Source organism: Cyprinus carpio, unplaced genomic scaffold (genome assembly GCF_018340385.1).
Source record: "Cyprinus carpio isolate SPL01 unplaced genomic scaffold, ASM1834038v1 S000006714, whole genome shotgun sequence".
Lineage (NCBI taxonomy): Eukaryota > Metazoa > Chordata > Actinopteri > Cypriniformes > Cyprinidae > Cyprinus > Cyprinus carpio.
Genome location: NW_024879320.1, coordinates 863,598 through 886,640, shown reverse-complemented (window position 1 = coordinate 886,640; position 23,043 = coordinate 863,598). Strand labels below are relative to the sequence as shown.

Below are 23,043 nucleotides of genomic sequence, written 5' to 3'. Positions count from 1 at the left end.
ACACAATCCTCTTCCCTCGTCACGACCAGCTCATGATTCCTCAAGCACAAACCTTCTGCAGATATGCTCTTGTGCATGGAGTGATGATGTGGTCACTGGACTTACCAATGAAAAGACAACTGATTCAAATCAAACACAAATAATTACAGTGTATCGCAGAATCACAGAGAATCTTTCTGATAAATGTCATTCATACATCTCTTAAACTGGACATTATAATCTTCATTTGAAATGTAATTTAATTGAGTTATTTGTCTTTTATCACAATATAACACATAACTGAACATGTAGGTGAATTTTCAATATTTTCAAACAATAAGTTTGAGCCAATTATGTCATTGCAGCCATTACAAAACAAAAATATATGGAAATATACTGGAAAATATCATGCAATGAATCATTTAAAAAAGGGAAAATAATGCTTATATTTTTCAATATACTGCAATATATTCATGGACCATATGTATTTAAAAAAATACATATGTAGCAATGAAAACAAACTGCCCCCCCCCTCATGTAATAGATTTCTTTTCAAGAGTTAATGCTTGGGTTTACATAAAGGCACATGTACCCAGTTGATATATTAAAGTTTGTGTAAAAAATACCTAAAAATATACTGAAATATTAAAAGGTGTCTGGATTATAGTTAAAGACAGGGCAACATGGTGGGTGGAAAATTAGATAAGGAGTTTAATAACTTAATTGATCGAGTTTATGTACTATATATATATATATATGTAAAAAAAAAAATATATGGATATATATCACAATATAAAAAAAAAACATGGATATATATCACAAATACGGAATATAAAATTACATACATTACAATCTACAAGTAAATATATTGTCACAAATTTTTCAATATAAAGTGGCAATTCTGTATGTATATATTCTGTAATATTTTGGAATATATTAACACAATATATTATTTACTATATTGCGAAAGAAAATAAACATATTATTCAAAATCAGTAAAAACAGTCAAATGCAAACTCAGAATATGACGCAAACCTGCAGTAATTAAAAATATAAAGACGGAAATCCTTTTGTATTTGTTCACATTTTATTAACCAGTCTCTTTGCTGCTGACCTTTGACAATCCAATTCAATAATAATAAGCAAAGATGATTTTTGGATAAACATTGCATTTGTGTGTCATGTATATGTGTATATATATATATATATACACAGTGTGTATATATATATGAAGAGTGTTGAACTTTCTTCTTCTGCGTCCTGTTCTACATGTAATCCAGAGAGGTCTGTTTGAGCAGCACCCTCTACTGTACAGACAGGAATCTACATTTCCTTCAGCTTGAGGCGCATCCATTTCACTTTTGGTGTGAAGTGCTTTTACATTTGCAAAAAAAAAAAAAAAAAAAAAAAAAAACCCTTTTTTGTATTCAAACAAACAAGCAAGCCCAGGCCAGATTAGAAAAAAAATAACACAAAAGTAGCGTAATACATTACTTTTCATAAATAAGTAGCTAAGTAATAACTTTTTGTATTTAATTGCAATGGACTTTTTTTTTTTTTTTTTTTAGTTGAAGGAATGAATTTCTTTTTGTAAATCAGTGGAGCATCAGTATTATGAATGGATGGGTGAATTCCTGGTGAAACTTTTATACTGTTTGATCAAATCAGACATAAGATCAACATTATGTCTCCAGGTAAGAGAACTGTCGGTCTCAGCCTCAACTCTTTATCACCAGCCTGCTCATTTTCAAGTGATAATGTGAAACTAATAAATGTTTTCATAACGAATGAAGCTGAAGTGCTGTAAGTGTCCAGTCCTGAGCTCTGCAGGTGCGATGCTCTGCTGTTGATGTGCTAAGCGTCAGCAGATGCTGATCAGCTTCAATCAGTGAGGGTTAGTGTGTCATTTGCACGTCTCAATCATTTATTTGCCTCATACGAAGCTTTGCCTGTCAGACAGCTCTGAAGCGATCTGATCTGCCCATCTTCCTCAGATTGAGGCCCTCGCACATAAACAACAAGCAGGATTCAGGAACACACAAGTCCTCTCCAGAAAGGCCAAAACAATCATTTATCTGTGCGGTCAGCGAGGCCTCTGCTCTTACCTTATTAAGTGCGACCTTTCCGTCTGATGGTTTATTGACTGCCAACACGCCTCAGAAAGATGGCAGTCCGAGAAAAAAAGGAAACTGTCTGTTTATCAACAATCAGTGTCTGGACTCAGTGTTTCTGAGAAGGTGAATGATTTGAAGAACTTAATGCACACAACACACAATCTCTCCTAACATTTAACACATTTTACTCAAAAATAAAAAAGAAGTCCCGCTTTTTTGTATTTGTTTTTTTTTTTTAGAGTATCTAAATGAAATCACTCTAAACGATGTCAGTCTTTGCCGCATTGCACAATTTCACGTGCTTTCCAAATGTACTTTTTTATTATTTAATTTAATTGTATTTTTTTTAATGGAGGAAAATCACTAAGTGCACCTTTAGTGCAGTCATTTTTTTTTCTTAGTAGATGACAAAGATGGAAATAGGCTACCAACATTTATTAAAACCAGATTAATATAATTTAAAAACCACCACTGTATTCACTTCAAAGTGACATTGTGATAAAAGATAAGAGATAAGTGACCAACTATGGTAATTTCGATCTTGAAAAAAAAAAAAAAAATTAAAATGTGTGCAATATTTTATTCAATTCATTTATTTATTTGTTAAATTGAATATAAATTTTTGAGTTGATTATATCAGCACAATGATTTGAGTGTAAACTTGAATGATGAATTAAGTGAATTAAATGACATGTCAACTGAAACAAAACGTATGAATCATAATTTAGTAATAATAATACATAAGTGCATTAGTGTTATAAAAATTCTATTTTTTTCTTTTTACATAAACATTTTATTGACATTTCAGTAGTTGACAATTTCAGCAGGCACTGAAATCATTTAATTTAAGAAATGATAATAATAAATAATAAACTTTTGTGTAACTCCAGTAGTCTATTAAAACGGTTTATAACACAAAACAACACTGCTGCTGTTTCACTGGTTTGTAACACAAAACACTGCATGGACTAAAGGCTAAGAGCTCACAATATAATGCCCACAGACTGATTTCTGCAGTTCTGCAAACACGGAGTGACCAACGGTTAAGCCTTATTGCGATCTAAAGTCTTGGATGAAGAGATCTCTTCTGCTCATATAAGCAAGCGTGAAACTCAGACAGCTTTGTTGTGATCAGCTGAACTTGTTCAGTCATAAACACATTTCCACTTCTCAAACACAAAGAGGATAGATTTATTTCTTGTTTTTTTGCAGTAGCACTATTTACACGTCTCTAAACTTTAGTGTTGCTTAATATGTCTTTTGTACAGTTTTTGACACTTCAGTCACATTTATCAATAAGGCTCAGTTGAAAAGATATTATAAACAAACAAACAGTCAGTTGGACAACATCAAGCATCATAACAGTCATCGTATAGTGAAACTGATCCTGACACACTGTCACCAAACAGCCATGTCCGATGACGCAAGAAAGAAACAACTCCAGTCCTCGTGTGCCGTCATCATCATCTTCATCACCTCAAACCACCAGCCAGTGATGAAGCTGCAAGAAACAAGTGAGATTCATACAGCGCCCTTCACAACACAAGCCAAAAATATGCAAGCAGGCAGAAATCAGATCAGAAATCCCTGAAGACTTCAACATTAGTGAGCAATCACACCACATCTGCGCAGAGGATCGGCTGTCCTCACAGCCACGTATCCGTGATAACAGTACAGTCAAATGTCACGTTTAGCATTATTGAAAGTTCACCCATTAAACTGCTGTAATCTTGCTGGTTCAGCCGTACGATGAGATGAAGTATGATGAGATCTTACCGTGAACTGCCGCACTTCTCCGCGCTCCACCAGGTGATGCTCCGTCTCTGGAGTGATGGCGTACGCTAGTTTCTGTCGAGATAATCCAGCAGCACAGTCACACACAGTCACAGAAACAGCCAGACAAACGCAGGGACATCACTATGACCAAAGCCACCATGCATGCTTTATGAGTTCTGTGCAGAGATGAGAGTTTAATCCTTGTGCGCAAAAATGAAAACCCATACCTAAACCTAACAATTGCCTTACTAACTATTAATATTCTCAAACCCCATATTAAACTAACAATTGTTGCTAACTATTAATGGCAAATTAGGAGTTATTGGCAAAAGTTATAGTTAGTAATAGCAGAATAAATAAAGTGTGACTTTATTCTGCTCATGAGCATATTTGATCTGAGCTCTGAACCTCCTTTTTAAACCCAAATTATCCTAAATAATGGTTTTTATAACTTTTATTTTATTTTATACTATTAACTAAGCAGCAAAACCATTAGGCACAGTTTCTCTCTCATTGAGGCAAACACACACACACAACAGTTCTCTTTCTTTTCTCTCTCTCTCTCTCTCTCTCAGTGAGACATAAACACAAAGTGTGACCAAAATTCTCTCTCACTCACCCCCACACATTTCTCATTATGCTTCTATCTATCATCTGATCTGAGCTTATGAACCACAGTTTTTAAGTGGGTGTGAACATTGACAGCTGGATAAAACCAAACTGTCTGTCTTAATCCAGGCTAAATAACAGGTTTTTTATTTTGATTTTTTCTATACCCACTGTAGATTTATTTACTGTTTCACACACAGAAAAATGAGGTGCAAAGTTTAGCTCAGATTATAAAATGGAACTCAATATCTCACACATTTCATCTTGATAAAGTATTTTGAAATATGAAACACTCTTATTTTACTCTCACATAACCTTCAGGACACATAGAAGAACTAGAGAAGCACCAAGAACCTTGACTTGATTCATCTTGATAAAGTGTTTTGAAATATGAAATACTTACGTCACAGAAGCTTCCGGGCAGAGAGCAGAACTTGTAGAAGGCGTAGAGCGGCACCATGATCATGGAGGAGATGGACAGACACCAGCCCAGCATCGTCGCCCACGCCGGGAAATAATATGAGCCGTACTTGGGAGGATTGAACGTCGCAAAACTCACAACAACCATGAACTGAGTGCAGGGGAGAGAAAACAGGCATGGGTTAATGGTACCTGAAGGAGATTGGTGATACTTGTGTTGTGTTGGACAGAGAGACTGTGAACGCACCAGGAGGAAACACGGACTGACAAACTTCCAGCACAGTCTCCAGTAGAGGCCCGGTCTCTGTCCGATCATCTCCTGGATATCATCACTGAAGCGATCCACACCTGAACACACACAGCAGCTCCAGTATTTGTCTTCTGCTGTTCAAAGTGCTCATGCCTTTGAATGCAAACTCAAATCTATGAATGTCACTGATACTGCAGCTCTGAGGACGGCTGTAATAGCAGCGATGAATTATAAATCCCGTAACTGAACTGGAAACTGAATTTCGAAGCTGAAGACCTCTTTTACAGATCAGCTGACCCATTTCTAATATTTAAAAGACAACAGACATTTGCTTCAAACTAAGTTCAAATGTGACAACAACTGTAACACTGTGAACACTGATCTGTCCTTTCTCAGAAGTTTAGTTTGGGATCAGTGAGATTTCTTAATGTTTTTGAAAGAAATCTCTTCTGCTCATTAAGGCTGCATTTATCTGATCAAAAGTGACAGTAAAAACAGTAATATTTTGAAATATTATTACCAAATGTTTATAATATTTAGGACAGCTGTTTTCTGTGTGAATATGTGTTAAACTGTAATTTATTTCTGTGATGCGCAGTTGTATTTTCAGCATCATTACTCCAGTCTTCAGTGTCACATGATCTTCAGAAATCATTCTAATATGATGATTTACTGCTCAAGAAACATTTCTGATAATTATCAATGTTGAAAACAACATTTTTGTCAAAACTGACACATTGTATTTTTCCAGGATTCACAGATGAATAGAAAGTACAGAAGGACAGCATTTATTTGAAATAGAAATCTTTTTTAACATTATAAATGTCTTTACTTTCACTTTTGATCAATTTAATGTGTTCTTGATGAGTAAAAGTGCTAATTCCTTTCAAAAATATAAAATTTTAATTACCCTAAATTTTTGAACTGTAGTGTACAGTCGTGGCCAAAAGTTTTGAGAATTACATAAATATTAGTTTTCAAAAAGTTTGCTGCTAAACTGCTTTTAGATCTTTGTTTCAGTTGTTTCTGTGATGTACTGAAATATAATTACAAGCACTTCATATGTTTCAAAGGCTTTTATCAACAATTACATGACATTTATGCAAAGAGTCAGTATTTGCCCTTCTTTTTCAGGACCTCTGCAATTCGACTGGGCATGCTCTCAATCAACTTCTGGGCCAAATCCTGACTGATAGCAACCCATTCTTTCATAATAACTTCTTGGAGTTTGTCAGAATTAGTGGGTTTTTGTTTGTCCACACGCCTCTTGAGGATTGACCACAAGTTCTCAATGGGATTAAGATCTGGGGAGTTTCCAGGACATGGACCCAAAATTTCAACATTCTGGTCCCCGAGCCACTTAGTTATCACTTTTGCCTTATGGCACGGTGCTCCATCGTGCTGGAAAATGCATTGTTCTTCACCAAACTGTTGTTGGGTTGTTGGAAGAAGTTGCTGTTGAAGAGTGTTTTGGTACCATTCTTTATTCATGGCTGTGTTTTTGGGCAGAATTGTGAGTGAGCCCACTCCCTTGGATGAGAAGCAACCCCACACATGAATGGTGTCAGGATGCTTTACTGTTGGCATGACACAGGACTGATGGTAGCGCTCACCTTTCTTCTCCGGACGGACAAGCCTTTTTCCAGATGCCCCAAACAATCGGAAAGGGGCTTCATCGGAGAATATGACTTTGCCCCAGTCCTCAGCAGTCCATTCACTATACTTTCTGTAGAAGATCAATCTGTCCCTGATGTTTTTTTTGGAGAGAAGTGGCTTCTTTGCTGCCCTTCTTGACACCAGGCCATCTTCCAAAAGTCTTCGCCTCACTGTGCGTGCAGATGCGCTCATACCTGCCTGCTGCCATTCCCGAGCAAGCTCTGCACTGGTGGCACTCCGATCCCGCAGCTGAATCCTCTTTAGGAGACGATCCTGGCGCTTGCTGGACTTTCTTGGATGCCCTGAAGCCTTCTTTACAAGAATTGAACCTCTTTCCTTGAAGTTCTTGATGAACCTATAAATTGTTGATTTAGGTGCAATCTTAGTAGCCACAATATCCTTGCCTGTGAAGACATTTTTATGCAACGCAATGATGGCTGCACGCGTTTCTTTGCAGGTCACCATGGTTAACAATGGAAGAACAATGATTTCAAGCATCACCCTCCTTTTAACATGTCAAGTCTGCCATTCTAACCCAATCAGCCTGACATAATGATCTCCAGCCTTGTGCTCGTCAACATTCTCACCTGAGTTAACAAGATGATTACTGAAATGATCTCAGCAGGTCCTTTAATGACAGCAATGAATGCAATGCAGTGGAAAGGTTTTTTTGGGATTAAGTTAATTTTCATGGCAAAGAAGGACTATGCAATTCATCTGATCACTCTTTATAACATTCTGGAGTATATGCAAATTGCTATTATAAAAACTTAAGCAGCAACTTTACCAATTTCCAATATTTATGAAATTCTCAAAACTTTTGGCCACGACTGTACATTTGCCTGATATAAATATTTCCCATGATATATATCAAAATGGCATGTAGATTTATAGCAGCCACAGAGTTATGAAGGAAAACATTATAATTATGACAGCTCCCCCCAACCCCCCATAGTCCCTTCTTAATAAACCTGCTTTATATTTTAACATGTGAATATGGCAATGCTGAGTGACAGCATTAAGCCATGCTCCACATGAGTTGTGCATTTGTTTTTCATGAAAAAGGCAGAATGCTAGACGTCCTGCATCTCCGTGAGTCTGTGCTGCTGCAGGGTTTGATCCAGGCTTGACGTATGATCGCAGCAGGCAGCGAGAGCAGAGCTCAGGGCCAAAGGCTTAGGTGTTAAGCCTCCAGAAAGGCCAGTGAAGCCCGGGGCCTGTGTGTGTCTCTCAGCCCATGACTCTCTGGGTCCCACTGATCTTCAGGAACCGCTCGCTGCTAATGCCTGCATACAGACCGCTCGTTAAAGTCGCCAAACCAGTTCACAAACAGATACAAGTGTGGCCGGGAGGGTTGTCATAGGCTCTTCAAGACTGTTTTGACACCACTGACTGGAACATGTTCAAGCAGGCCGCCACATACAATAACACCACAGACCTCCAAGAGTACTCAGAGACTGTCACTGCCTACATCACCAAGTGTATCGATGATGTAACAGTCACAAAGACCATCACTGTCCGGGCCAACCAGAATCCCCCCACAACATCAGAGATACAAAGACACATTACTCCAGGAGGGGCCTGAGAACAGCTAGGGCCAACCTATGCTGCAGCATCAGAGAGACTAAGAGACAGTACTCCAGGAGGATAACCCATCAATTCAGTGACAGCAGAGACACTCGGAGCCTGTGGCAGGGGATACAGACCATTACGGACTGCAAGTCCCCACCACGGACCTGTGACAGGACCTGCTGAACGAGCTGAACACCTTCTTCGCTCGCTTTGAGAAACAAAACAGCCCCACTGCACAGAAGACTCCACCTCCTCCCGGTGACCAGGTGATTAATCTCACCACAGACATTTTCAACATATCCCTCAGCAGGATCAATGCACGCAAAACTCCGGGTCCTGACAACATTCCTGGGCGTGTACTGAGAGACTGTGTAGCAGAACTCACTGATGTCTTCACAGACATTTTCAACATCTCGCTTAGTCAGGCTGTTGTTCCCACATGTTTCAAAGCTACCACCATCATTCCAGTCCCAAAGAAGCCGTCTCCATCCTGCTTCAATGACTACCGTCCAGTTGCACTTACCCCTATTCTCATGAAGTGCTTTGAACTGCTAGTCATGCACCACATCAAGTCTGCCCTCCCCCCCTCCCTGGACCCCTTCCAGTTTGCATATCGGTCCAACAGCTCGACCGCTGACACCATCACAACTGCCCTCCACTCAGCACTCACACATCTAGAGAAAAAAGACTCATACGTCAGAATGCTGTTCATAGACTTCAGTTCAGCATTCAACACAATCATCCCTCAACAGCTCATTCACAAACTGGTCCAGCTGTTGGACTTTCTGACTGGAAGACCTCAGGCAGTACGTGTCAGCAGCAACACATCCAGCACCATCACACTGAACACTGGAGCCCCCCAAGGATGTGTGCTGAGCCCCCTCCTCTTCACTCTGCTAACCCACGACTGCACACCTTCACACAACTCCAACCTCTTTATTAAGTTTGCGGATGACACGACTGTGGTGGGTCTCATTAGCAACAGAGACGAGACAAACTACAGGAGTGAGGTGAGCCACCTGGCCGGGTGGTGCAGTGACAACAATCTCTCTCTGAACGTGGAGAAGACGAAGGAGATTGTTGTTGACTTCAGGAGAGTGCACACTCAGCATGCCCCTCTGACCATCAACGGTGCAACTGTGGAGAGAGTGATCAGCACCAAGTTCCTGGGTGTGCACATCACAGAGGACCTCTCCTGGACCGACAACACCGCAACACTGGCCAAGAAAGCACAGCAGCGTCTCTACTTCCTCCGCAAACTGAGAAGAGCCAGAGCCCCGGCCCCCATCATGTGCACCTTCTACAGAGGCACCATCGAGAACATTCTGACAAGCTGCATCACTGTGTGGTATGGCGCCTGCAATGCGTCCTGCCGGAAGACTCTGCAATGCATAGTGAGAGCAGCTGAGAAGATCATTGGTGTCTCTCTCCCCTCCCTCCAGGACATTTACGGAACCCGTCTCACCCGTAAAGCCCTCTGCATCGCAGGTGATCCCACCCACACGTCACACAGCTTCTTCAGTCTGCTGCCATCAGGGAGGAGACTGCGGAGTCTCCAGGCCAGGACCAGCAGACTGAAGGACAGCTTCATTCATTCATTCATCAGGCTGTCAAAAAGCTGAACTCGCTCCTGAACTTGCCCCCCCGTCCCTCTTCTGCCCCAGGCACCACTGAACAATGACCACCCCCCCCCAGATCCCCATCCCCAGGTCCTTCCACTCCCCCTCCCACTAACACACTGTGACCTGCACCAGTCACTTTGTGAAGCATTGGTCTGCTCACTACCTCATTCAGCATAGAACTGATGTCATTCTACTACCTCTTCAGTCAGTTTAAAGAAGAACTGCTCTTTGTCACTTTAATCAGACTGAATAAGCTTTTTTGCACTACAATCTTTTTATCTGCACTGTTTGTTCACTTCACTGGTTTGCACTCTATCTGCCATGTGCCTTGCACTGCTTTATTTAAATTTATTTTTATTTTTATTATTTTTTACATGCCCTTATTTGTATAGTTGTATTTTATATTTTATATTTAATTTGAATCTATCTGGATTTTTAGGCTCTACTGTTAGTGTTATCTGTATGCACCATGGGTCTGAGAGTAACGTAATTTCAATTCTCTGTATGTATGTGCTGTACATGTGGAAGAATTGACAATAAAGCAAAAAATGACTTGACTTGACTGTTTGCCAAGTTCACATACCTGTGACCGCATGCCAGTTCACCAAAGGAAAATAAATGGCTTTTCCAGGAGTCAATGCTTGAATTACATTGAAACATTTGAAGAGAATTTCTATGTTGCAAAAGTGTATATTTAGTGCCAGAAGTGATAAATCACACTCAGACAAACCAAGACAATCTCACAGAAAAAACACAACTATTTAATGTGTGACGTTCCAGCTTAGGCTGTGCGTGCGTGCGCGTGTGTTTTAGGTGCCGCTTGGAGGGGGTGTGGCTCATACACCTGACACTTGTTTGGACACAGAGTTAAATGTGGCTGGCATGGCACGTGGAGAAGGGATCGCCACATGGAGCTCGATGTTTTGCGTGGTGCTGAGTGTCCCACCCGGCTCCAACTCGTTTCCTTGTTTATGATACATTTATGTTCGTTTTTTTGTGTGTGTTAAAATACATGTTTTGTTAAGCATTGTTGCATCTGGATTCCTATTTGTTGCAGCCTAAGAGCCGGCTGTAACAGGTGTACATTTCTAATGAATGTGGATGATTGTTAAAAAATAAGTAAGCATGAAGATCCATTCTTTAACTTAACCGTCACTGGGACGCAAGCAGAAGACATAGGAATAAGATTGTACGAATTCATATGACAAAACATAAAATAGTTATGGATTGCCATGAGGTTGTGTTGAGCTATTTTGTAATATTTATTTTCTTGTAACTGAATTGTAAAGAATCATAATTTCTCTTAATTAACCCATAAATAAATGAACTTGTTTCTGGCACAGGTAAAAAGCTTTAAAAAGTATTTATAACTTCTTTTTTCTCACAATTATGAAAAAAAGTCAGAATTGTGAGATGTAATCTCAGAATTGCAAAATATAAATGCAGAAATACAAGAAATGCAATACAAAAGAAATAAAAGTCTGAATTGTGAGATACAGTTAGATAAGATTTTCTGTTATTTTTTCAGTTTATGTGTATCCTCACCGTAGAACCAGGAGATGCCGATGGCTTCAATCAGCACTCCAAACAGAATCGATGTCCCGGCGGCAAAGTGGTCCAACAGTGTGAACACATAGATGCCTCCCTGCAGAGACACACAGAGACGAGAGATTCCACGCATTCACACGTGTGAGAGACTCACAATCAGATGAAGCTCATGAGAGGAGCGCTGGTGTCTCACGTACGTTCGTGACACAGATGAGAGAGATGAGGAATGTGAAGACCACGATGAAGAGCGTGAAGAGCTCTCGATGTTTGTGCAGGAACTTGAATTCATCGGTGAGTCCTGTGATCACAGACTCCATCCCTCCCATCTGAAAAACAGTTACTGATCTAGGACTGAGCGCATTGTACTTCAGCTTCCATTCACTGCATCATTTACAGCATTCACCCTCATTCTGACCAATTTATATATTTATTTATTTTTTATTAATATGTAGGTTTCATACAGTTTGACTGTTTTTGAGCAATCATGACAAAAATTCAAAGGAATTTCATTAAATTCTGTTCATTCCAATGGGTAATACTGGTAATATTTTTTACATTTCATACAATGATTCAAATACGATTTCTAACTTTCTGAAAATAATTGAAATGAAACATTTTGATTTTTTTTTTACATTTCAAATTAAACAAACCTAAAAAAAAAAAAAATTATAAAAAAAATAATAAAAAAAAAAAATAAAAAAAATAAGATGCTATAAGTTATGACAGGTTTCTACAAAGATTCTTCAGGTCCAGATGGATCTGTAATATTAAAATAGTCTAGAGACTTCTGAATGCATGAGACTCACAGCGCTGTCGATTCCCAGAGTCAGCAGCATGATGAAGAAGATCACAGCCCACACTGATGAACCTGGCAGTGTAGCAATGGCTTCTGGGTAAATAATGAACACCAGACCAGGACCTAGAGAGAGGCAAAAAGCAAAGACCCAACACCTCAACATCATACACAACATTACAAACCACAGAGAGCAGCTCTCAAGATACTGTATTCATCTAGAATTTATATGAACATCACATTATTATTATTATTTTTTTTATCTAATCACCAAAAAAAAATCTGTTCATTCTCTGTGTGTGTGTGTGTGTGTGTGTGTGTGTGTGTTCATTATCTGAATTATCTCATACATTACATAACAAAAGCAATTCAAATTTGCTTTGTTAAAAAAAATAAAAAAATAAAATCATTAAAAAAAAAAAAACAAAAAAACTTACTAAAAAACAAAAACTTTAAAATATATATTTTTTTAAAAAAAATAATTCCAAAAACATTTCAGCAGAAAAAACAAAAATTATCTAAAGATAATTGTGACAGCAAATACAAATCAGTCCAACAGAAACAGAAACTCTGTTGAGAATCAGACAAATCGACATGTTTCCGTTCCACTGACATTCTGCCTCTCACACACACATTGATTTTGCTCTAAAAAATAATTCTCTGTCTCAGACGCTGCTGTTTATAAGAGTCTGTCCCGATGAACACCGATCACAGGCTGATCTGAGACCAATCAAGACTTCAGTGCTTCTGGAAAAAATGCATTATAAAATATATAAATATATTATAGACAATGTGAAGCACTGAGCATATATCCAATGCTCTATTAGTGTAATTATAATCCAATATTATAGTTTAGAATATCTACTGAATGAATTAATTAAATAATTCTAAAATAAATAATTGAGAAATTCCAAAATAAATTATTTAAATGCTGTATAACATGCATGAGACTTAATTTATTAATTTGCTTATTTGACTAATTTTTTTTTTTTTTTTTGAGCAATCATGGCTTAAATTCAAAGGAATTTTATTAATTCCCTAATTAATGAATGTAATGGCAACACTTTTCAATATAGTTACATCTGTTAATATTAGTTATCATGAACTATAACTATACTGTTGTTCATTGTTAATTTATGTTTGTTCATACTACTGTAACTAATGTTAATTTACGCAACTTGAAATGCTAAAAATGTATTAGCACGTAAAAATTAATATGTATATATATTCAGTCACATGACAGACACATCATACAAATGCACTCACCGTCTGTGGCGACTTTATCTAGAGCCACGTTGTGTTTGTGTGACATGTAACCCAAGAAGGAGAAAATGACGAAGCCAGAGAAGAAGCTGGTCAGAGAGTTGATGGAGCTGGTGATGATGGCGTCTCTGTAACACAACATCACTCACTTCAAACATGCATCAAAGGGCTTTGAATTCAGCGGTGAAGTGTGAGAAACTGTGTTTGGGCTCTCTCTGCTCTGCTCTGCACGACTCTCTGCTCACCTGTAGCAGTTGTTGCTGAATTTGTTGTAGCTGGAGAAGGCGATTAGCACACCAAACCCCACTCCCAGAGAAAAGCAGATCTGCGTGGCGGCCTCGATCCAGACCTGCGACACAAACGGCCCGGCCGCCGCACAAAGGGCCCAAACAACAGCTATCATTAGAGATAATTGCAGGAAACTCATTCAGCAGAAAGATGAAAGACACTTGTGAATACAGGGTAATTTTACAAATTGCTGCTGCACACATGTGTCTAATCTAATTCTGAAATTGTGCTTTGAGGTCTCTTTGCCAAGTGGTGCTCCGGGAAAGAATCGCAGATCATGGAAAAACTTACTTAAGGCTGATAGTAACTTCACCTGCCGCTGCGCCACGAGGACATGATCCATTGATATGAGACTGATTCGTAAACACACACACACACACACACACACTGGTTTCCATGTTTTATGTTTCCATTCCATAGGCACAATGGTTTTCTACTGAACAAACTGTATTTTCTGTCCCCATACCCTAACCCTTTCACAAAATACAGACATTTCTACTTTTTTAATAAAGCATTGTTTAGTATGTTTTTAAAGCTTTTTTAATTACGAGGACTCAGGAAATTGTAGATGCACATAGAATATAATTGCATTAAAGAGCAGCAAAAGGGTTTAACACTCATGGATCGTCCACTCTTTGAGATCCAGACGCATTTGCATTACAGTTTTGATCAGTCATTCACACAGATTCAGACTCGTGTGTGTGTGTATGTGTGTGTGCGCGTGTGTGTGTGTCTGTGTTTGTGTACTGGTACATATGGTTTATGAGGACACAGATTTGTATATTGACATGGGTACTACAACATAAACATGGTTCATGAGGACACTTCCTCTGTCCTTGTAAAACAAAAGGCTTAAAAGTATGTCCAGCTATAGACAGGCTCTAAAAACCGCCAGGGCCGAGCATATCCACAAACTCATAGAAAACAACCAAAACAATCCAAGGTTTTTATTTAGCACAGTGGCTAGATTAACAAATAACCAGACGCCACCCGATCTAAATATTCCCTCACAGTTAAATAGTAATGAATTTCTTCACTGATAAAATAGATAACATCAGAAATACAATAACAAATGTAGATTCTACAGCGTCTAATACTTCAGCTTCATCCATCGCACCCAAAGATAAACTGCAGTGCTTTACAACTATAGGACAGGAAGAGCTAAATAAACTTATCACTGCATCTAAACCACCAACATGTTTATTAGATCCTGTACTCACTAAATTACTGAAAGAGCTGTTACCTGGAACCACTAAAACCGCTTCTCAATATTTATTAACTCGTCGTTATCTTTAGGTCACGTCCCAAAACCATTCAAGCTGGCAGTTATTAAGCCTCTTATTAAGAAACCACAAACTAGATCCTAGTGAACTGGCAAATTACAGACCCATTTCAAATCTTCCATTTACATCTAAAATTTTAGAAAAAGTTGTGTCTGCTCAATTGTGCTCCTTCCTGCAAAAAAAATGATCTCTATGAAGAATTTCAGTTGGGTTTCAGACCCCATCATAGCACAGAAACTGCACTTGTTAAAATTACAAATGACTTGCTTCTTGCTTCAGATCAAGGCTGCATCTCATTGTTAGTTTTACTTGATCTTAGTGCTGCGTTCGACACCATAGATCACGACATACTCATAGATAGGTTACAAAACTATACAGGTATCCAAGGGCAGGCTTTAAGTTGGTTTACATCCTACCTGTCCGATCGCTACCAGTTTGGTTTATTTAAAATGCGGAGTCATCTCATTTATCACCGTAAAATATGGAGTGCCACAAGGAATCTTCCAATTTCAACATACATTTTCAATAAACATACATAAATTATACACACAAAAAAAAAAAAAAAAAAACAGGATTAGTTTCCACTGTTATGCTGATGATAGTCCAAAATGCAGCGGCTAGAGTCCTTACCAGGTCAAGAAAATATGATCATATTACCCCAATACTACAGTCTCTGCACTGACTACCTATTAATTTCCGTATAAGTTACAAAATATTATTACTTACTTATAAGGCCCTTAATGGTTTAGCTCCTGCGTACCTAGCTAGTCTTCTACCACGCTACAATCCATCACGCTCCCTAAGGTCACAAAACGCTGGACTTTTGATAGTACCTAGGATAGCAAAGTGCACTAAAGGAGGTAGAGCTTTTTCACATTTGGCTCCCAAACTCTGGAATAGCCTTCCTGATAATGTTCGGGGTTCAGACACACTCTCTCTGTTTAAATCTAGATTAAAAACACTCCTCTTTGGTCAAGCATTCAAATAATGCATCTCATAATCTTGTACTGCAGTTATATCTGATCAAATGCACATTATTATTCTTTAGCTTGGGTTAAACTAATAAATTTTGCTTGGTTGGAACAGCAGCTACACTAATTTTGTCTCTATTTTTTTTTTCTGTTTCTGCCATGGGATTGACATCAGTCAGTCACAGTATAAAAACCATTATGCCTATGCAAATGCAAGTGTGTGTGTGTGTGTGTGTGTACCTGAGCATCACACAGGCGCAGGAAATCCACGCTCAGGTAGGCTTTAATGCCATCGATGGCTCCAGGCAGTGTGATGCCGCGCAACAGCAGGACGGTCAGGACGACATAGGGCATCGTGGCTGTGATCCACACCACCTGCACACACACACACACACATGGCAATGTACAACATGATTGCATCACATTTATATGATACTAAAAAAAACAAACAACCAAACATTCACTTTCATTTCAAGAACAGAACAGTTGCATGACAGCTGTAAAGTAGACTGACGAACGTACACTGTATGAATGGTGTTGTGATAAGTCTAATCAGTCAGTCACAGTGTTTGCTGGTCTCTAGTCTGTCCAGTCTGGTGTGTTTCATTTATTTTAGAGGGGCTTGGTGCTTACACCACCAGTTTGGAAAGACCAGCAGACCAGCAGACCACCTGAGGCCGGATCAGTGGGTTTGTGTAAGAGCTCGAACCTTCCCTGAGGTCTTGACTCCCTTCCACAGACTGAAGTAGAGCACCACGATGACCACGGCCAGGCAGGAGGTGAGCTGCCAGCGCGGCAGACCCAGGTCATCGATGCCGGAGCTCTCGTGGAGATGCAGCACGCCTCGCCTGCGGATCAACACCAACACGTGATCATACGCTACAGTCGCCAGTCTAGACTGGCTCTTCTGTGTTTGTGACCGTCATGTACACGTACTCGAAGTACTCGAGCGCCGGCGTGGTCTTGTACGTGTCGTTGAGCAGCGTGGAGTTGAGGTCAGAGCAGTTGGGACTGTTCCAGGTGTTGTTGCAGTGGATCCAGGGCAGCTCCCCGGAGAAGGAGGAGAACAGGTAGAAGAGAGCCCAGGCGATGATCACGTTATAGTAGAAGCCCACGTACAGCGAGATCAGGATCACCGTGAAGCCCACGCCTGAGCAAAACCAGCAGAAACATGAAGATACTCGTGCTGGAAACACCATCAGCTGCGCATTCAGCCACCAGCTAACCTGGTCCAAGATGGGATCTCATTTGTTTTGATTTTATGTTTTATTGCATGTTTGATTCGTTTTACTGATATCATTGTAAAGCACTTTGTGACTCTTTGTCTGTGAAAGGTGCTATATAAATACATTTTACTTACTAACTTACATAAGATGACCTCATCAGCAGGAATATCAGATGATGACAAATATATTTAAATGTATAATATAAAAGAATGTAAAATTCTGTTGAGGGAATCCATAAACTGTACTCAAAAAATAAATGGAGTATAGGTTTACTGAAATTAGATTAGCTTTAATTAAATGAATGTGATTTGCTTAAATTTGACAAATAATTACAAATAAATGGCAAGAACTACATAGAAATTAGAAATTTTGAAGTATAGTGTTTTCTCTGTACTTCAGTTATCTTTCTTTATTGATTTATTTATTTACGTGTTATATTTTATTTCATCTTTTCTTGTAGACTACATTTAAAATGACCTTAAAATATTATTAATAATTAATTTTACTTTAACATAATTTTTAAATTATAATTTTTTACTAACTTTTACTAAGCAAAAATGTAATATTATATTGTGTTTTGTGTAGAACCCTATTAGAACATGATTTTACTTCACTGCAAAAAACAAACAAACAAACAAACAAACAAGGAAGTGACATCATGACTTTTGACAGTAATAAAAAAAACATGTCCTGTTGATTGCATTCACCAACAGCTTCATTTATTTTACCTTGTAAAATTAAAAAAAATATATTCATTATTAAATATTGAACATTAAACAACACGCTTTATTAATAATCAAACTATAATGATAAATACATGATAATATACTGTAAATAATACCAGTGTTTAGTCTCACGTTAACTAATGCCTGCAGAAGAACAGCTTCATTTAGGCTACTTTTTTATGATAATTTAAAATTGTGTTTAATTCTGAAGAAATAAATGGGAATTAAAGACAAATCACATATAAAGTATAAAATAAATGAGCTCATATAATATTAATTCTGACCTACTGACACGTATGATAATTTTCTCCTTATATTAAGTAATTTTTTGCTACACTGTTTGTGGAAAATGCCAGAAGTACAGTGTTGACTTTTAAAGAACAGACAAGTACAGACAAGCAGCTTCAGCGAAGAGCCGTTTTCTTCACTAGAGCTGCCTGGGGCTCTTGAGTTCACTATATGATTATACGGAGAATAATAAAGTCCTAACCTCTGTCAGTACAGCTCCTTCAGATCAGCGCATCAGTTTCTTTAAAGCACTTCTCATATCACACCACAAACCTTTTTTATCATTTATATTTAATATGCTGTACCATATTAACCAATAAGAAAAATAACAACTAAAATGTTAGTTTTGTAATAAATTGTGTGCAAAACTAATTTTAAGCATCAAATCAAAAGTATTTAGATCAAAAAATTGATTAAGATTAAATATGTGCAAACCAGTTTTATTTTACTATCACTAAGTTACTAGAATAGGTTTAATTTTTAGTCAAAGCTTTAGTAACTTTGTTGTGTTTTGTCGTTTTTATTTTAGCTTTATTTTAGTACAGAAAATTAAATTCAGTTGAAATTATGAATATTTGCTTAGCTGAAATAAAAAAATCATAAAAAATATATATATATATATATATATACTGTATATATATTGATTTTTCCCTTAAAGTTGATTATATTTTAAAGGGATATTATAATATTATATTATTTACTTAACCTCAAGTCATGCCAAACCTGTATGAGTTTCTTTCTTCTTTTGAACATATAAAGTTTGAAGAATGTTGGTAACCAAACAGTTGCTGGTAGCCATTGACTTGCATAATGTGGAAAGAAAAGAAATAAAAGCTATCGAAACATCGCTGTCACCTGAAGACCCCATGTATTACATCACACACAAAAGGAAACTTTCTGAAGGTCACGTACCTTTGAAGATGGGGCAGATCTTCCAGACTCCTGCTGCTCCTTCACGGTTGTACTGACCAAGAGCTAACTCCATATAGAAGAGCGGCATCCCAGCGATCACCATGAAGAAGAGGTACGGCACCAGGAACGCACCTGACACAACCACACCATACAGAGCACCATCATGAGACACACTCACATATACCAGTACCTCCTCTGTACTGGATTACATCAACACCACCACTGACAGTGTTACAACAGAAAAACAGATCACAACATATTCTAATCAGAAGCCATGGATGAACAAGGAGGTGCGACTTCTGCTGAAAGCCAGCAATACTGCCTTCAGGTCAGATGACGCTCAGGCCTACAGCAAATCCAGGATTAACCTGAGCAGGGGCATCAAAAAGACCAAGTACTGCTACAAGCTGAAGGTAGAGGAACACTTTTTCAACTCTGACCCCCGACGCATGTGGCAGGGCATCCAGGTCATCAGTGACTACAAGCCAAGCAACTCCAAGATCACACACTCAGCAGATCACCAAACCCTCAAACTCACCTCCACAGATGTCCACACTGCATTGAGCCGGATCGCAAGGCACAAAGGCTGCCGTCCCGGATGGCATTCCTGGACGTGTGCTTAGAGCATGTGCAGAGCAGCTTGCAGGGGTCTTCACAGACATTTTCAACCTGTCCCTCACCCAAGCAAATGTGCCAACATGCTTTAAGTCCATATCGATTGTGCCAGTGCCGAAACACTCTTCCCTGATGTGCCTGAATGACTATCGCCACATAGCACTCACACCTATTGTCATGAAGTGCTTCGAGCGACTGGTCCTAGCACACCTCAAGGACTGCCTCCCACTCACACTCTATGCCCAATGCATCACAGGGACACCACTTCCTGCTATTGAGGACATCCAGAGGAAACGCTGTCTACGTCGAGCTCACAGCATTCTAAAGGACTCCTCTCACCCTGACCATGGACTGTTTAACCTTCAGGAGCCTCCGGACAAGGACCAGCAGAGTCATGAACAGCTTTTTCCCTACAGCTGTCTCCTTACTGAATTCTGCCCTCTGACACCCCCCCCACCCACCCACACACACACACACACACACACACACACCAACCACACACATTCCTCACCCCTCATCACTACATCTAGCATACATTTACATTTATTTACATTTATGCATTTAGCAGATGCTTTTATCCAAAGCGACTTACGGTGCATTTAGGCCATACATTTTTTTTTTTACCAGTAAGTGTATTCCCTGGGAATCGGACACACAACCTTTGCGTTGCTAACGCAATGCTCTACCAGTGAGCCACAGGAACATCCACATGCTGGTCCACAGGCTTACATTGCACACTGGAATATTTTCTATGCACTTTTTTACTGTCCATTGCACTAGTGTAAATGATGTTCATATGTTATCTGTTTGCACACTGGAATAATTTCTATGCACTTTTTTACTGTTCATTGTAAATGATGTTCATATGTTCATAGTTTCTGCTTATAGTGCACATACACTTATTACATAATCCATCTGTATAGTATGCTCATAGTACACCTATCTGTATATCATGCTGATAGTATTTAAAAATCTGTAAATTATGTCCATAGTACTGCCTTATTTGTATATTTATTGTACATTTGTAACATATTGTAGACCTTGTATATTCTGTACTTACTGCTTATTGCACTTCTGGTTAGATGCTAACTGCATTTCGTTGCCTTGTACCACATGTGCAGTGACAATAAAGCTGAATCTAATCTAATCTAATATACACGCTGGAGTCAGAGCAGTGATGAGAATTCTGAAATAACACCATGACAGCTCACTGATATTTCAGCTTCTTCTTTGTCTAGATTCACTCAAACATTCGCCAACCACCTGCATGAGGTGAAACATGTGAAGGAGGAACATTCGTGAGGAGCACTTCATTATGCCTTCAATAAATATAACTCAATAAAAATAATAACAACTAAAGGTTAGTTTTGTAAATAAATTAAATAATAATAATAATAATAATAAATAATAACTTAAATGCTAGTTTTGTAAATAAACTAAATGATAATAAAAAAAAAAAATATAAATAAAATAATAATAATAATAATAATAACTTAAATGCTAGTTTTGTAAATAAACTAAATGATAATAATAATTAAAATGTTATAATTAAAATAAAAATAAATAATAATAATAAAAACTTAAATTTTATTAATAAAAAAAAAACAAATACTAATAATAAAAAATAACAATAAAAATAATCACTAAAATGATAATTTTGTAAATAAAATAATAAAAATAAATAAAATAATAATAATAGAAAATAAAAAAAATAATAAATAATACTAACTAAAATGTTTGTGTATAATAAACGTAATCTATAATAATAACCGCGCGATAAAAATGTTTGTGTCGTAAATAAAGATGCATACAAAAGCACTCAAATCAAAACATAAAACAAAAATAAAAAAAAATCAAATCAAAAAATTAAATGTGTGTCCAAATAGTACCAAAAGAGTATTTTAGTACCATTAAAATACTATTATAGTTTTTTATTATATTTTCAATTACTTTTTTTCCATGGCCCTTTAAATATGTCTATTTTTTTTTTTTTTTCATCTTAAAGTTCATTTTTAAATTTGAATTTATTCATTTATTTTATTTAAATATGTCTATATTTTTATATTAGTGTTAGTTGTTTTAGTACGTCATATTAAACTTAATGAAAATGAGAAATGTTGCTTTGGTGACCAGCTGAAATAAAATAAGTTTAAGATCTTTTTATTTTTTTTTTTTTTTTAAATTAGAGGTCTGTGAGGAGAATTTTTTAAATAATTAGGCCGGGTTGAGTTTAGTTAACTATAACCCTGGATAATAGCACAGCCTTAACATTTAATTAAAAAACAAAATTTTAAATCTATATAAATCTATGCACATTGGATTCAAATTATTATTATTATTATTTATTTTTATTTTTTCAAGGTTTTAAAGGCCCTACATCATTAAACTTTAACATTTTACATCGACATCTCTCTTGATTTCTCAGGCTGTCTGATTCAGCTCTAAATGTCAGATATCCACAGAGAATCGATATTCCAGCACAAGTTTAATCAATTTCTTCCACATGGCTTTGTGAAACATGTCCGTCTCACCTCCACCGTTCTTGTAGCACAGGTAAGGGAACCTCCAGACGTTGGCGAGGTCCACAGCGAAGCCGATGACGGACAGGAGGAAGTCGATCTTCTTGCCCCAGGTCTCGCGCTCCTCTCCGGAGGGGTGTGTCTGACCGCTGGGACTGACCAGAGCTGAGGAGGTGAACTGCACCCCATTCTGCTCCTTCACCAGGATCAGCTCCACCTCTTTGGGGCCGGCGGTGCCGGAGGGTTTGACCGGGGCCATGGCCGAGGACATGTGTGTGACGCTGGCGGTCCGTGGAGGACGAGAGAGTGGCTCAGACACAGAAGCCTCTCTGACGGGACGAGGAGAACAGAGACGGAGGGAGGAGCAAAGCAGCCATGTTGATCAGAAATCCAGACCTGAGCTCGCTAAGAGTCTCAACTAGAGCGAGCTACTCCACAGTCAGCAGATACAGCACACGCAGAGCCAGTCGGCCTTCAAATAGTCATTATATCGTAATAAACGTGTTACTATATTGTAATAAACATGTTATAAATCCATCTAGCTAATGCCACATGTGTCTAAATAAACTGTTTTACTCAATTCAGAACATTATTTAATCACCAAATCAATTCTT

General features: G+C 38.1%; 1 protein-coding gene across 1 annotated transcript; it reads right to left on the bottom strand.

Annotated features, from left to right (window-relative positions):
• Positions 1–3,050: 3,050 nt before the first annotated feature.
• slc6a3 (solute carrier family 6 member 3) lies at positions 3,051–23,043 on the bottom strand. Its single transcript, XM_042755515.1, has 14 exons — positions 22,442–23,043; positions 19,296–19,427; positions 17,081–17,294; positions 16,854–16,992; positions 16,385–16,519; positions 13,848–13,951; positions 13,606–13,730; positions 12,353–12,465; positions 11,744–11,872; positions 11,544–11,643; positions 5,146–5,246; positions 4,882–5,049; positions 3,870–3,941; positions 3,051–3,594 (listed from the first exon to the last, which is right to left on the bottom strand). The coding sequence occupies exons 1-14, from the start codon at positions 22,698–22,700 to the stop codon at positions 3,571–3,573; spliced, it is 1,815 nt and encodes a 604-aa protein (XP_042611449.1). The 5' UTR covers positions 22,701–23,043; the 3' UTR covers positions 3,051–3,570.